This window comes from Helicoverpa zea, chromosome 29 (genome assembly GCF_022581195.2).
Source record: "Helicoverpa zea isolate HzStark_Cry1AcR chromosome 29, ilHelZeax1.1, whole genome shotgun sequence".
Classification (NCBI taxonomy): domain Eukaryota; kingdom Metazoa; phylum Arthropoda; class Insecta; order Lepidoptera; family Noctuidae; genus Helicoverpa; species Helicoverpa zea.
The window spans coordinates 3,403,684-3,420,416 of NC_061480.1; the positions used below are offsets into that span (position 1 = coordinate 3,403,684).

Consider the following 16,733-nt stretch of genomic DNA (forward strand, 5'->3'; position numbering starts at 1 on the left):
TTTGGCAAGACTATAATAACATGAATGATGTTTTTGTACTATTTCAAGTATTAAGACGTTTTTAAGACCTTTATTTGACTGGGTTTTATCAATAATTCTTTTTTCTTGAATAAGCTAAGACTTGGTCCGTCTCAAATAGTCTGGAGTGGTATAAGTATTAAAGTAATAATTTGTTACATATTAACCTGCTAAATAAAAAAGTAAAACGAATGTTTTGGGTTTAGGTGCGTTCTAATACCTTAGTCTATTCCAAGTTAGTGATTTAAAAAACGCGGAAAGATTTAAATTATTTTCTGTAAACATGCACCATAACATGTCCAAATGAATTCATACATTTCAAAATTTATAAAAAATACATAATTAATGAAAGACATGGACGCAGTCACTAACATATTCTCGAATGTAATAACAATTCATTGAAAAATAATAAATATCAGAACGCAACCCAACGTCCCACTTAGATTTGTCAAACTCATCCGGCCATTATCTCAAAAACTGTAAAACTTGCAAATATTCGCAATAATATTACAGTGCGCTAATGCTATAGTGTGAAAAATATATATTTACGTTGTAAAACGTAGTGTTTGTTATATATAATAGTATACAAAGCCGCCACCGTGGAGCCTCACATAAGCGGTAAGACAATTGTTTGTTATTGTTGTGTTTACCGATTTTTCCGAAACGACGTTGTGTTATTTTTATATTTTTTGCATTTTATTTGCGTTATAACCAGTCAAATACGTGTCTAAATTGATGAATAAGTCTTTATTTTGCGTGTTAAACCTATAAAAGACTTAAATTAAGGAACTTTATTATAATTCCTTAGTTTAAATACGGCGTTGAAAAAATATTAATTTATTAAGAAATTAAAAGTGATTTTCTCATTAAAAAGATATAAAATCTTGTTTTGAGTCATGTTTAAATATTTGGTCAGTGGGTCGTCTTTACCGGCTTATAATAACAGTGAAGAGAAACTGCAATTATTCTATTTTTGGTCTACTAGTTAGTTACATCATTACAAAATGCATATAATATAATAAAATAAATACTTAATAGTTTGTAAAGTAAACCAAATAAGACAACCCACTAACCCAAAATCGTCATCTCCCGAGCCTTCCCAAAAAATGTACCTAGTGGGAGGAAAATAAAAAAAATCTATTATTATTCCCAACTATGTTGGGGTTGGCTTCCAGTCTAACCGGATGCAGCTAAGTACCAATATTTTGCAAGGAGCAACTGCCTATCTCCTCAACCCAGTTACCTGGGCAACCCCCTTGGTTAGACTGGTGTCAGACTTACTGGCTTCTGACTACCCGTAACGTCTGCAGGATTTATTTAGTACAAGAGCTGTTTATAAATAACCCATATAATGTATTTACACTTTTTTAATTTAATGTAATATTAATTCAAAACAATAAAGAGACAAGACCTCATTGGCCCAATGGTCAGCATGACAAACTTATGGTCCTGGGTTAAATTCCTGGTATGGTAAACATTTGTGCGATGAGCATGCTTGTTGGCTGTGGTCGCTTGCAGCATGCTTGTAGCGCGGCTGCTGGGCTCGAGGTCTCGGGTTCGATTCCCGGGTTGGGCCGAAATTGCTTTGTGGGTTTTCTTAAACTTTCACAAAGCAGCCCATAGTCTGGAAGTTGGTGATTGGTTCATTCACCCGTGCATCAAAGAGCACGTAAATGTCGGTCCTGCGCCTAATCTGTTTCCGGTCGTGTAGGATTGCCGTCCCATCGGGTTATGAGAGTGATGGAATAGTGAGTGCACCTGTGTCTGCGCAAATGCTCGTGCAGTAGTATAAACAGTTATTATTATTCCAGTGGACATGTGCACCCCCGACTCGTGGCGCGGGGGTGTGGCACGGTCGCCCTCGCACGAGTCCGTCACCACCGACCTGTCTCTCTTCAGCGTCTCGTCAGCTGCATCTGATGCCAGGGTGCTGAGGTTGCTGGCTTGTAAGGTAACAGCATTTTCATCTGCTAAAGACATACTGCCTTTAAAGTTAATAAGTGTTTGTAAAGACCTCTATGAAATATAATGATTTGACTTTGACTAAATGGTAAATTTTTCAATCATCAGCTAATGATTCTGGGGAATAAATATGGCGTTTTGTTGCACATTCTGTTAATTGCATTCTCAAAAGCTGTCAATAACATATACTACAGATTAATTAATTAACTGTTATTATTATTTGTACTCAATTTTTTTAAGCGACAGTTTCAATACTAGATAACAATCAAGATTTACCCTTAAGTGCCCACTCAAAGGGAGTAAAGGTACAAATTTCTTTTGTGCTTTGATATTTAATAGTAAAAATGTATTTTTGCAGGCAGGCCAGGGTCCAGACCCGTCGCTCCGAGTGGCCAGCCCCAACCCAGATAGTAAAGCTTTAAAGTAAGTACTTCACTCAATTTCAGTTTGATTTGAAAAAACATTTCATCAACCAGTTTCACCAAGGGGTATTGAGTTGCCTGGGTAACTGGGTTGAGGAAGTCAGATGGGAAAACACTGGTACTCTGCTGCGTACGGTTAGACTGGAAGCTGACCCCAACATAGTTGAAAAAAAGGCTGAAAAAAAGACCAAGAAATGATATTAGATAGTCCAGTTATCGAGGAAGACTATTGGCTACTTTTGTTTGTTATATTTTCAGCCCTTGCCTTACAATAAAGTTCCTTTTATAATTGGCTTTTATTTTTTGATGTTTTCAGAAGACCGTCATCCTCCCTCCCACTAGCAGGCACAGACAACTGGCGGTCCCTGCTGGCGGGCTGCGCAGCCCTGTGTGCTCAGCTAGGCCTGCGCCGGTCCTTCAGCGCCGCCGACGTGGCCAGCTGCCGGGAGCTGCAGCAGCCGCTCAGGAGGTATGAGCTTCCTGTCTCCCGCTGTCCCGCACAGACAACTGCTCAGGAGGGTACCTGTAGGATGCACAGGATCCAATGCTGTTGGAGACCCTAGGCACTGACCACTGGGGCTTAGAAGGTATATGGGTGCTACAGGGTCACTGGTGTATAGGGTCGTTCCGTTCCGTGACAGAGCGGTTGGCTATTGAGGGCCCGCTTTGCGTCTACATTTGTGACGATTCTCCAAGTAAAATTATATTATATTCTATACAGGGATATAAATTTGTAAACTTCCATTTTGATTTTTTTTAGTAATAATTATAGATTCAATAAAACTAAACTAGGTAATAAGATAATATGTACTGCAAACCTCTCCTACCTCTTTATGCTGTGCCCTACCGGGTCCATGTTGCTTCCAATATATTGTTTAAACTTTATAAAAATACCACCTGTATAACATATGGAACGCAAATAAAGAGTTGAGTATTGAGTATAAATTGATCTAAATTATATAGGTTTATTTATACAGGGATGGTCTGCAATAGCAATGTAATGTTTATGTATTGTTGTGTATAACTTGCAGCGCGACGTCGGAGGTGGGTCTGTGCGCGGCGCTGGAGGCTCTGACCCTCAGCGCCGCCTCGCGATCCTGCAGCACTTGGGTCGCTGGTGAGTTACCCTATGCAGTCAGTAATAGATAGCTGTGTTGCTCTTGCTGGGAACTTTGTTCTTCACTGTTTCTTCTTTCATTTATTTATTTATTTGTTTAATAAGGTACACCAACGACATTTTTACGAATTAAATTATTTAAACTAACATTTATCCTTCCATACAGTGCAAAAACGTCACTAAAAGATATACCTTTATATAACTTTCCAAATTAATGTACACAATACATTAATACATTAATTTGTAAAGTTATACAACATGTAACGTAATTAACGCACACCCTCAAACACGCCAATTAGAATATTATGTTATAATCATAATACATACACTGAATTTTTAATTTAACATGTATATGCATTGTTATTGACTAAATTAGTTATACCAATTCTTGGAGAACTTTTTGGTCATACTACTACGCACGCAAATACCGCGCCGCGCGCCGCTCGACTCGACACAACATAACGAAACTACGGAAAAAGCCGACAATACACGAAGTCTCATTACTTTGAGTTACGGTCTATTTGAATTTGTTTTGACTGTACAGGGTTAATATGACAATAATTTCCGCAGTTTTAATTATTTTTGGGATAAAAAATTACCTATATTAAAAATGATATAAATAGATTCAGTAAACGATTCTGAACAAACTAATTTCAGGATGTGCGTTAATTAAATTACATGTTGTATAAAGGTATATCTTTGAGTGATGTACACAACATTAATTTGGAGAGTTATAATCATACTTATCCTATCTCATCCTCTATAAGTATATCATACTTTCCAGTCATAACATCAACAGGAAGTGGTGAAAAGGGGCGTTTTGAAAAGTAAGGGGGGGGGGGGAGTGTTAAAGACTAGCCTACTTTCAATAAACGTTTTTGATTTTGGTTTTTGATCCTAGGTACAAACGCATCTGTACAACACAGGTCAAAAAGACACAATTTTTTAATATTTTTTATCAACTTTAATTTGAATAGTCACTTTACTAAAAATATACAATTTTGATATGATTTTTTCCCAACTCCCATATTAACAAGCCGCAAAAAATGCATGTCAATTCAATCATAATAATTACATCATTATTTCAAACACTAATTTTTATTTATTTATATGTATTTCAGAAAAAATCTTATCAGTTTAGTTAAGCGCCTACTTAAATGAAGTATAGACGTCATGAACTTTATATTATATACCAAAAAAAAAAGACAAAATTATAAGTCATTTATTCAAAGTAGGCTGAAAATCAGCATTGTAGGTCAAATTTACAAAAGACAGCCCCCAAAACGCCCGCCCTTCACCACTTCCTATGTGTTGTTGCTGGTAAGAAGTGGCGCAACAAACTCCCCAGCAACACATGTCTGTCTGTGTGGTTTGAAGAACCGTATACAAAATATATTAAAAATATCAGCTATAGCTTTAGCAATGTTCCCAATAGATAGGGTTATATGTGGGTACTGTATACGTGTTGCAGTGGGCGGGTCGCAGCTGCCGTCGCCGCAGCGCTCGCACCCCGCGCCCGCGACAAGGCCGCTGCCGACCGATAACAAGAAGGTAGCCCTATCTAGTCATTTTATAAACAGGGAATTTCAAAAAATCGTTCACTTCTGAAAAGCTACAGTATCCCCAAGTAACATAGGGTATCTTTTGTCCGGGAACAGAAAGTAGAAACTACTTTCTCACGGGACGCGAGAAACAATGGGTCATAATGAATTTCATTTCATGTAATAATTTTGCTAACCCTTATTTCAAACTTTGTATTATGTAGCTACCAACAATGTATTTGGTCTAATTTGAGCTAGAAAAAGCAAAAATTAACTATTGTCAAGTTTTTTATCGATACCACGAAAAACAAAAGTTTATATCCATCAGTCACCCTCCAAAATTAACCCTATATACTTTCTGAAGATATCTACATAAGTCTGACATGTTCTAACCCCGTGTAACAGGTCCGACAGAGCTACATAAAGCGTCGGCTTCTGACGACATACCGCGCGCTCGAGCGCATGTCGCAGTCAGACTTCAATCTCGACAGACTCGAGGTAAGACTAGTTCTGTCTGACATTTAGATTATGTGTTTAATTGATTATTTTCTTATGCATTTCTGTCATTAAGTTTCAGCAAATTTTTTTTAGCAAAGTTTTAGCATTTTTTTTTAATTCTCGGTCAGATTGAAGTTGTTCGATTGAATGGCCATTTTAATTGAACTAGTTGAGTGCTACAGATTCAGGCTCAGTTTCACCGATAGATAGTGTGATAATTTATAGTATAATTATGAAGTTGTTTTGAGAAAACTGACGTTTTTAAGAAAACATATTTTCTTTTGTTTTTCACAGAGTATGTACTTATGTGTGATGAAAGGTGCCCGTTTTGGTGGGCTTTCTTTTGTTATCTTGACCTTCAAAAAGTACCTACTATTTTTTCAGCCATCTTTAAATAACTTTCTTTTATATACATATGTCTGTATCCCCCAGGCGGCGGCGGTGTGTGCTGCGGGCGCGACGCTGTCCGTGCCGCCCGCTAGACATGCGCGCTTCGTGCACCCGGGTATGTAGCACCTTACAACGTATATCTTACAGTTTTAAGGCTATTTTTTAACTTCAACTTGTAACTATGTATGTAAGAAAATCTTGGAATCTCAATTTGACCCACTTCCCGGTCTTCGATTAGGATGAAATTTTGCACACGCTCTGATTTCTGATAACAATACGTAACCAGCTGAGAAACGTCATTACGCATCCAGATAATACAAAATTTTTGTGCGTGCTATAAGCGTCTTTTTTAAAGTTACTACTTTTTACTTATGTACTCCGGAAAACCACTTTCCGGAATCAGGCAAAAACTGACTATCCTATTTCAAGTTCTAGGCTCTTTGTTCACCAAGTTTCAGTGATATCAGTTTAGTGGTAGTGTGAAATCGTGAAACCTAGAGCTTGAGACAGAAAACTTTTTATCCGATTACATTTTTCTAAAAGCAATTCCCAAGATCATTGGAAACAGCTTATTTAAAACCATCCATTTATTATGATACCACTACAATGACCAACCGTACTGATTGCATGTTATTTTATTTTATTTCTCTTAATTTTTTCTCTGTTTCAATAAACACACTCCTACACATAACTCAAAACATACCTAAAGAAAAAAGCAGGACTTTTTAAATACATATATTTTCTACATTTGCTTTGTAAGTCCTCCGTTTAGTATGACGTTTTTTATAAAGTCCCTTCGATGTGATGCCTCTAGAAGCGGCCCACCTGGCCCTCACAGCAGCAGATCTAGAACGCGAGCGTGGTCGACCTCTGTCGAAGTACGAGCGCAACATGATGATCTTCAACTGGCTGCACACGCTCGACGATGCCGCGCCCTTCTAGGTAGCACAGGCGTTGTATATCCATGGTGTTTGAGTACGGAGGCATTGATTGAAGGTAGGTTTTCAAAAAAACAAGGTCATCTTTGGGTAATTTCTGGATTTTTGAGGTCATCTTAAGGTAATTAATGGGTTTTCGGGGTCATCTTAAGGTAATTACTGGCTTTTCGGGGTCATCTTAAGGTAATTTCTGGATTTTCGAGGTCATCTTTGGGTAAATGATGGGTTTTCGTGGTCATCTTTGGGTAAATGATGGGTTTTCGGGGTCATCTTAAGGTGAATGCTGGGTTTTTGAGGTCATCTTAAGGTGAATGATGTGTTTTCGGGGTCATCTTAAGGTAATAACTGGCTTTTCGGGGTCATCTAGGTGAATGTTTCGACTGGAAGAGAGAAATTAAAATATTGTAATGTATTTTTTGGATGTTTGATTTAATAATTTCTTATGTTGTCTTTAACATCAAAAAATACTTTATTACCCCCAAAGAAAAACTTATATAAAATAACAGGCAACAAAAAACTTTTTCTATTGGATTTCTCGCTCATAGTCAAATGTCTAGAAATTATAGAACGCTACCTTCAGTCAATTCCTCCTATATATAGGAAAAGTAATTTGAGTTATATAATACAATGTGTAACTAAAATAATATTTGAACTGTACCTATATTTAACTAAAATTATTTTTAGTCTCTTTTGGTATTATTTTGTTTACTGTTTTCATAAAATAACTAAGTCACTCCTAATTTAAGAGTGACATATTTATTATTTAAATAATTTATATAAATAAGATTTTAGTTACACATTGTATATAAAATTAAAGAATATAGTGTAATGTGGAATTATATTGAATAGCTCTATGCTAGTCAGATGTTGATAGTTGGCGGTATGTTCACCAATATACAGTATATAATTAATATATACTGTTATATATATATGTATGTATATATTTGTTACTGAAGGTTACGGATGGCAAGTACTTTTAATATTGAAGATAAAGTATATAATAATAAAAGTATATAGTGGCCTAGTGGGTAAAGAACCAATCTCTCAAGTATGAGTGTGGGTTCGATTCCAGAGTGCTGATTCCGAGTTTTGTGAGCGTTCGCAACTCGATACGTAATTATAAGTCTATTGAAATAAAGAGTCGTATGCTACTCACATGATTTAGATATTACATGTTCATTCATTTTGCCGGTTAATAATGCTTACACTCGCAAAAGTGAGCTGAAGTGTTATACGACCAAGTACCGATGACAGACATTATTAGAGAAACAATTCTATGATAAGTGCTACGTGATTCAATGGTATTATAATCTTCACATCGAAAAAATTTACTTGCAAAACTCGCACTAGGCACTCAGGTCCAATGCAACTGTTCTAAGTTTTGTATATACTTTCTAAGTATATCTTAGAGTCACCCTGTATAATTATGACGACGAGCAAAAGGCCTAATTGGTAGATAATTATGTTAAGTAAATTGTGTATGAAATTAGTATAATTTTGGCGCGGTAGTTCCTACCATGGGTAATCTTTTAACTAACCGTGTTCTTCCGTGTTTAGGAAGGCACGTTAAAATGTAGTTAAATTCGAGTCCTGACTCTTTTCTAGTCATCTTTGGCAGTCTTTACAGAAGCCAAAAGTTTGACCACCAGTCTTACTAAATGGTAGTGGGTTGCCCGGGTAACTGGGCTGAGAAGATCAGTCGCTCCTTGTGACACACTGGTACTCAGCTGCATCCGGTTAGTCTGGAATGTAGAAATAATTTTCCCATTAATAAAAAACTATTCTACATTATTAAGAGTACTTTCTGTCCGTAGGCCTCAGCGGATCACCCTGTATAATTCAATAGAAATATAATATAATAGAGTTGGAATACAATACGTTATATATTGAAGTGATCAATCAGAATTGCATTTAAAAATAATCATAAATAAATATATATAAAAACAGCTCTAGTCAAGTAGCTTTGCTTGTCCGAAGTTGACTACTAATGACTTCGCAATAGTCAAAAAGTATGAAAAAAAAATGACTAGCGGAGATGTCATAACGCAATATCTCCTAAGAAAGTAGCGCGACAACATGCGGGGCGAGGGACGAACGTTACTAGCGCAGCATTATTTTCAAAATAAAATCACCAATCAATCAAGACCAATCTTTGACAGATTGGTTTTGATTTGACAAGGCACCCGAACGCCTCGTTAGTTGTAGTAAGTGATCCCGGCTACCGCACGTGGCTTGAGCTACAAGAAGGCGCCTGACCTACCTGCCTTATGGCATCTCCGCTACCTTTCCTTCCTCCGCGATCATATGACAACTTCGGAAAAGAAAACTTATTTGTCGAGTACATTATCAATGAAACATTTATATTGCCTACACAGCTATACTGAATTACATATGGGCATAAAACAATAAAAAAATACCAATATACTTAATACACAACAAAGGTGAAGAAAGAAAAATAGTTTCATTGTGTTATCTTGTAATGCAAGACGAATATATAAACTTTTATATATTTGGCAAAAAAAAAATATATGAAAGCTCCATTCACATCACAAAATACTATATATTAGAGTCATAATTATATTAATAAATAAATAAAAATCATTGTAAATAATAAAGTTGGTATGTAAACGTGAAGTATCATGACACACATATCCGATGCTTGTATCCAAAATTATATTATAAACACAATTGGAAAAATTGTTCAAGAGAAAATTACACTATCCGTCGTACCACAAAAACTTTTAAACGTCTGTTGAACACTTGTCTAAAAAAAACCTCTGATTATGACGTTGAAATAAGGTCCGTTTTGCAGCTACACTTTTTTTAGAGGAGTGTTCAACAAATGTTTAAGTTTTTGTAGTAAGGCTGTAAATGTTTAGTCCAGTCCAAAAATCTTTTGGTTTGACTAGAGACTGGTAACTTGGTTGATTTAAATAATGGTAACAGCTTATTAATATAATCTATTGATGTCCTCCTAGCCGATTATCGGCCACGGCAACTGTTCTCATATAAGGAGATCAGCCAGCTGCGCAGGACATTTATAGTGCACGAGCATTTGCGCAGACACAGGTGCACTCACTATTCCTTCTCATTTAACAAATTGTAAACATTCTGACAACATTTTTGACAATACCTAAATCTTATATCAGTTGGTCTTCAGTCTTTTCATACATAAGATTCTTGGTCTAGTCATAAAAGTTCTGAATCGGATCTCATCAAATTATTAGAGTTAAAAAAAAACAATATATAAAACATAAAATACCCACAGTTGCTTCCAGTTCCTAAGGGTACGATTTGAATGCTAGCTACCGACTGCTACTGCCGATCTCACTTGCAGTGACTGCATGAAGTCGGCCCTGGTACATAAAAGGCCTACGACGGAACACGACGGTTTTTAGTCAGTAAGAGTCTGACACTCCCTCACCGCTGCTAACCCACAGCGGGAGGGGTCATTTGATGATTTTTGAAGTCGTTAAAAAAAGCTGCACTATTGGGGCTTGATTCTGCTAATTTTACTTAAGCGTCCAACTATGATTCAATCACGACTCAATTACGAGTGAAGCGTATGTGGCATTCCGCCATTTTTCCTTTTAAATAAACGTTTTTATCCGTTTCTTGTCTGCAAATGATTTACGATTGCAATATGATTGTAGAGCAGACTACCGTATAGACCAAATAGCAGACCAATTAAATGTCATTGGAATATGATCAAGCTTATATTAGTGGCAGAATGCCCGCTAAGGTTAAAACTGCTATTGCGATTCAATTCTAACCTATTGTCACATTATTAACTTAGCAGAGTTGAGCCCCTGGCTCTGGTTTGATGTATTTACACGAAACAGTTTTGGATCGAAGCGGCAGCAGCACGTGCAGTCGCCCTCAGATATCGACCGATTTCATGCAGTCGCTGCAAGTGCAGTCGGCAGCTGCAGTCGGCAGCTAGCATTCAAAAGGTACCTTAAAGATATTTATAACATTAATAATTGGTGATTTTTAGGTTTGAATCTCAATTCTATGTTATTTATTGATTGCTATTAATTTTAAGAGGACTATGTTTTGCCTAATTCTTTAAATTATGTATGTTATTTAATCTAAGTGAAGTAATGTCTTACAGTGTGTTGCAAAACAATCTAACACTATTTTGAGATTGTATGTATGTAAGTGCGAAATTTTTGCAAAATAATGTACCTATGAGTATTAAAATAAGTCTAGTCTGATTATAAGTTACAAATGTCTTTCTTTGGATGCTTTTTGTCTATTTTGGTCTGATTTTGAAAATAATTTATTTTGAATTGGTTTTGTAAAGTGATTTGACTTTTGAGAGTGAATAAGACTAATTGCTGTTTGAATTAGAATAGATGTTTTGTGTGTTGTTGCGGTGGAAATGGGTCATTTTCTCTTTTTTCTCACTTTGCTCGAAATTGCGCAAAACTTTCTCAATTTTGCTCAACTTGCGTATTGTTTTAAATGTGAATTAAACAGAGTAACAAACTATGTAAAGTGGTTATAATAAACTATCTTAATCAGTATTGAAGCTTTTTTTTCACCTTAAATGGCCTATTTCCACCCATATACCATAAATTGAAAAAAAAAAAAAAAAACTCAAATACTATATTATGATACCCAATTTAAAACATAGGACATACGCCAGTAATGGTGCCACAAATATATATTAATAATTATTTATCATACAAAATCGTGGGTGTCTCAATTTATTTCTATATGCACAACTGATCTATTTAACCAAAGGTAAGCCCAACCTTCCATTAATATTGTAAAGAGGAAACAATTTTTTGTTTGTCTGTACCCGAAAGGCTCTGAAAATACTGAACCGATTAAAAAAATTCTTTCACTGTTGGGGCGCTACACTCTTCACGAGTAACATAGGCTATATTTTATCCCGGTACGGGCAGTAGTTCCCACGGGACGCGGGTGAAACCGCAGGCAGAATCTAGTTATCCATATTTTGTAACTCCTTTGGTTAAATAAATGATAATTTATATGTTCATTCCTTCTCTGTGTGAGATATGCCCATCAGTGGGACAATATTTGGGACTTGTACCATAGTCATATAATTTATATGTACACATAAATAAATATAGAACTGTTGGTCGATTGAAATAATATGATGTTTATTATAATTATTAAGTATACAGTAAAAAGCTGGGTGCATCGTCGTCTTGTCTTAGATATTCTTTAATTTAAGGTTTAAAATAAGAATATTTAAAAATGTCTATTATTAATTTATTTTATTGTTCCTATGTAATAAAATAAAATAAATTACTTTAAAGCTGACTTGATAAATTAAATAGGTACATAATTTGTAAAATAACTTTGTCGATCTGTTGGTTTCTATGTAGCTATTGCAAACAGTCAAAACGCTATTGCACTTGTTCAGGAATCATCAAATGGCTAACTTCAGAGCGGTACTTTACCGCTCATTTCACGACATTCTTGTTTCTGTAATTTCTAGTTAGTTTTGTATTTTAAAAAGTGTTATATATCAGTTTATTACAGTAAACTGTTGAGATGTAGGCGACGGTGCACCCTGCGTCACTCAGCAAGCATTCCATATGCCTGTAAGATAGAGCCGTATTTGTAAATGTTGGATAACATTAAATAAATGTAAATTATTGAATATTTGATGTTTTATTTATTCATTATTGTCTGAACTATTTATTTACTACATAAATTCTTTCCCAACGGGCCTAAGGCGAAAAACAAGCAATTCTTTCCCTCCGGCTCCAAAAGATTTTAGGTACAGGCAGCGCAGAAATATAAGGACATTAATTTTATCATAAGGTTTAGGTATAAAATAAATGTACACATTATCACAAATTACAATTTTTCGTTTTACTTTAACAACCTTTTGTGCTGAAATCGCTGATCCACTATCATCAAACTTGTTTCCGAACGAAAATAAAGTTTGATTGCCACCAGCCTTTTATAAAATTCATAAGCTTGAAAAAAAAAGAAAATCCATACCTAATTTTCATATTTTGCTAACGATACACAAATCTTTTGGAGCCATATTTTGTTGAAGCCGTATGAAAACTTTGCTAACAGAAAACAATGGGTCGGAGTAAATGGGAACTAGCCGTATTTACACCAGGGGCCCGATTCTCCTAAGTTAATAATGTCAAAATCGAATAGAAATCGAATCGCAATATGATCGCAATAGCAGTTTTAACCATATCGGGCATTCTGCTACTAATAAAAGACCAATCGTATTCGATTGACATTTGATTGGTGTGCGATTGGTCTACTATTTTGGTAATTTTGGTCTATACGGTAGTTTGCTGTACAACCATTTTGCAATCGTAAATCATTTGCAGACAAAATGATTCATTATTGAATGACAGAAAAGGATAAAAACGTTTATTTCAAAGAAAAAATAGCGGAATGCCACATACGCTTCAATCGTAATCGAGTCGGGATCGGATATCAGTCGAATCGAGTCGAACGTGAATCGTATGTCGCTTAAGTAAAATTAGGAGAATCGGGCCCCAGTTTTTTTTAATACAATTTACCAAATTAAGTAAATACATAATTATAAAGCTGAAAAGTTAGGTTGAACACGCTCAGCCATAGGACGTCCACTGCTGAACATAGGCCTCCCCCTTAGATCTCCACAGATACCTGTTGGAGGAACTATTGGTCTGATTTTATTTTAAGTACCTGTCTGATGTTATCGAGACAGCTGTTTTAAGCACGGGACGCGGACGAAACCGTGGGATACAGCTATCTAGTATCTATCCATACTCTATTTGAGAATGCACTTAAGCCTCTATCCCACTGGCACCTTGCTTGAACAGGCGGGTTAAGCTAGCCATCGAGGTTAATTATTGGATGGGTGGGGTTAAGCAATGTTGTCGAGGTTGCTTTTTGGATGGGTGGGGTTAAGCTAGCCATCGAGGTTACTTATTGGATGGGTGGGGTTAAGCTAGTCGTCGAGGTTGCTTTTTGGATGGGTGGGGTTAAGCAATGTAGTCGAGGTTGCTTTTTGGATGGGTGGGGTTAAGCAATGTAGTCGAGGTTGCTTTTTGGATGGGTGGGGTTAAGCAATGTAGTTGAGGTTGCTTTTTGGATGGGTGGGGTTAAGCAATGTAGTTGAGGTTGCTTTTTGGATGGGTGGGGTTAAGCAATGTAGTCGAGGTTGCTTTTTAGATGGGTGGGGTTAAGCAAGTTGTCGAGGTTGCTTTTTGGATGGGTGGGGTTAAGCAAGTTGTCGAGGTTGCTTTTTGGATGGGTGGGGTAAAGCAAGTTGTCGAGGTTGCATTTTGGATGGGTGGGGTTAAGCAATGTAGTCGAGGTTGCATTTTGGATGGGTGAGGTTAAGCAATGAAGTCCAGGTCATGGGCGTAGCCAGGTTTGGGCTCAGGGTGGGGCAGCAGTCAACCTATCCCCGGGGGAGGGCGGAGGCCCTCCGATTTTTTGTACCTTGAGCCGTTAATCTCAAGCTTGTTAATCTCTTAATTTGAGAGGTATATTTTCAGGTACACAAAATAAACAATCACACACAGGACAGATTTTATAGTTTTATTTATGAATACTTAATGAAAATAATCAAAATTAAAAAAAAAAAACAAGTAAACAATACAAATCGCGCCACGAGCCATAGAAGATTTTAGTCTGCGCTTCGCGGGGCGCGGGCGAGTGACCGCGCGGTGATGGACGGCTCGGCTCGCTACGCCACATAGCACCTATTCTTTTAGGGTAGTGGTTCTTAACATTTTAGTCATGAGGGACCATTTTACCAAAAGTTTGTTATGCCGGGGACCACCTCATTGGTTTGCCTAAATTGAGGGTTCTTTGATAAAGAATATAAGCTCATTTTATAATGATTAGCACTCATTTCTTAATTATTTAGCAAAAAACTAAAAGTTGCAGATTTTAATTTAATGAGATTTTTGTAACAGCATTGTCTTTACTAACTTCTGATTCTTCTCTATTCTTTTGTAAGTAAGCAAATTCAAAGAAAGACAAATATATGCTTATGTAGTTTCTAAATGCGTGAGCGAAGCGAGCGCGAATTTTTTTTTCAGACTCAAATAAACATTACGTAAAATGTAGCCCAAACGTACTTAACTTTTGTTTGTTGACAAATGCAAGAATAAGGGCACATAGTTTCTGAATACGCGAGCGAAGCGAGCGCGAATTTTTTTTTTAAAGACTCAAAATTAAAATTACGTAAAATGTAGCCCAAGCATACATTTTTTTCTGTTGGACAAGTAAGATGGATATGTATGGGGGGGGGGGTCCGGACCCCGAAACTTAACTTATATACGTCCATACGAAAACCCCTGCTCACACAGATAAGTCGATAAAAATAAAGTTAGATAACGTATAGCAACGTTGCGAAGCAAAGCTTCGCGGACCACTTGGAATGCCTCCAGGGACCACCAGGGGTCCGCGGACCACCGGTTAAGAACCACTTTTTTAGGGAATACGGCTCGCTTTCAAATGACGCGCGCACCGCGCACGTTCGGGAACTCGAGCGTGCATTTTGTTTTGATCGCGCTCTTAAGTCGACAATTTTTTTTGTGCAATAACTTACGGATAGTATGATTGTTGATGTTGTTAGTTGGAGTTAGTAAAAAAAACATTGTTAATAACTTCCCTGTCCCATGAGTCATAAGCGATACACACCGATTGTTTAACTATTGGGTCTTGTTCGTGGACAGCGAAGTGGTTAATCAGACACCTTATAGGTCAGAGCCAGGGCCCAGGGTGGGGCAAGTGCCCCAGCTTGCCCCAGTGTGGCTACGCCCATGGTCCAGGTTGCTTTTTGGATGGGTGGGGTTAAGCAATGTTGCCGAAGTCCCTTTTAGAAGCAGCCCGTAGTCTGGAAGTTGGTGATTGATTCACTCGTGCATCGGAGAGAGAGCACGTAAATGTCGGTCCTGCGCCTGATTTTTTTCCGGTGGTGTCGGATTGCCGTCCCATCGGGTTATGAGAGTGAAGGAATAGTGAGTGCACCTGTGTCTGCGCAAATGCTAGTGCACTATAATATGTCCTGCGCAGCTGGCTGATCTCCTTAGGGTCAATTCCCACTGAAAGAGCAGCGGCCGGCAGCGGCCGTAAGAGCACGGACAATGTAAGAGCGCGGCGCCGCGCTCGCGCTCAATCACTTGCATTTACGGCCGCTGCCGGCCGCTGCTCTTTCAGTGGGAATTGACCCTTAAATGAGAACAGCCGCCGTGGCCGAAATCGGCCGTGGACGCCATTACAAGTCGTCAGGGTTGCTTTTCAGATGGAAGGGAGATTTCAGGATCAAGTAAATAAAATACAGATGCTATTTCCAAAATGATTTATTCATTTTGAATCCTTGGTTAACAAAAATTAAATCAAATTTTATATTACACGAAATGTACAGAAAACGAAGTACTTTTACAATACAAGTTAATATTCGGTTTTTCAACCAAAATATAAAATAATTTGTCAATTTTATTCATCTAAATATTTAATATAGTCGAAGATAAGATACATATTTTACTAGATATTTTGAATAACAATTTCCATACTTACTCTAATTTTAGTATTTTTTTTCAATTTTCAACTACCAGCCAAAATACGAGAAATCAGGGGCATCATAATTCAGATATTTCTAGACAGTATTGTTACAAAAAATATGCCCATTTACTTGAGGCAGATTTTTCAATCAACAGTTAATTTCTATCTGAGGAATAAATATTTTATTCTATTTTTATGTATGGCAATCCATGTCGATGCATGACAAGTGAAATGAGAAGCAAATAGTGATTCATCATCATCTGCTTAGCCTTTCCCCAACTATGTTGGGGTCGGCTTCCAGTCTAACAGGATGCAGCTGAGTACCAGTGTGCCA

General features: G+C 37.0%; 1 protein-coding gene across 1 annotated transcript; it reads left to right on the forward strand.

Moving 5' to 3' along the window:
• The first annotated feature begins 453 nt into the window (after positions 1-453).
• LOC124644153 lies at positions 454-7,938 on the forward strand. Its single transcript, XM_047183390.1, has 9 exons — positions 454-636; positions 1,830-1,969; positions 2,339-2,403; positions 2,719-2,871; positions 3,434-3,519; positions 4,991-5,070; positions 5,466-5,558; positions 5,991-6,063; positions 6,763-7,938. Exons 2-9 carry the CDS (start codon positions 1,835-1,837, stop codon positions 6,888-6,890), a joined length of 813 nt encoding a protein of 270 aa, XP_047039346.1. The 5' UTR covers positions 454-636; positions 1,830-1,834; the 3' UTR covers positions 6,891-7,938.
• Positions 7,939-16,733: the final 8,795 nt, after the last annotated feature.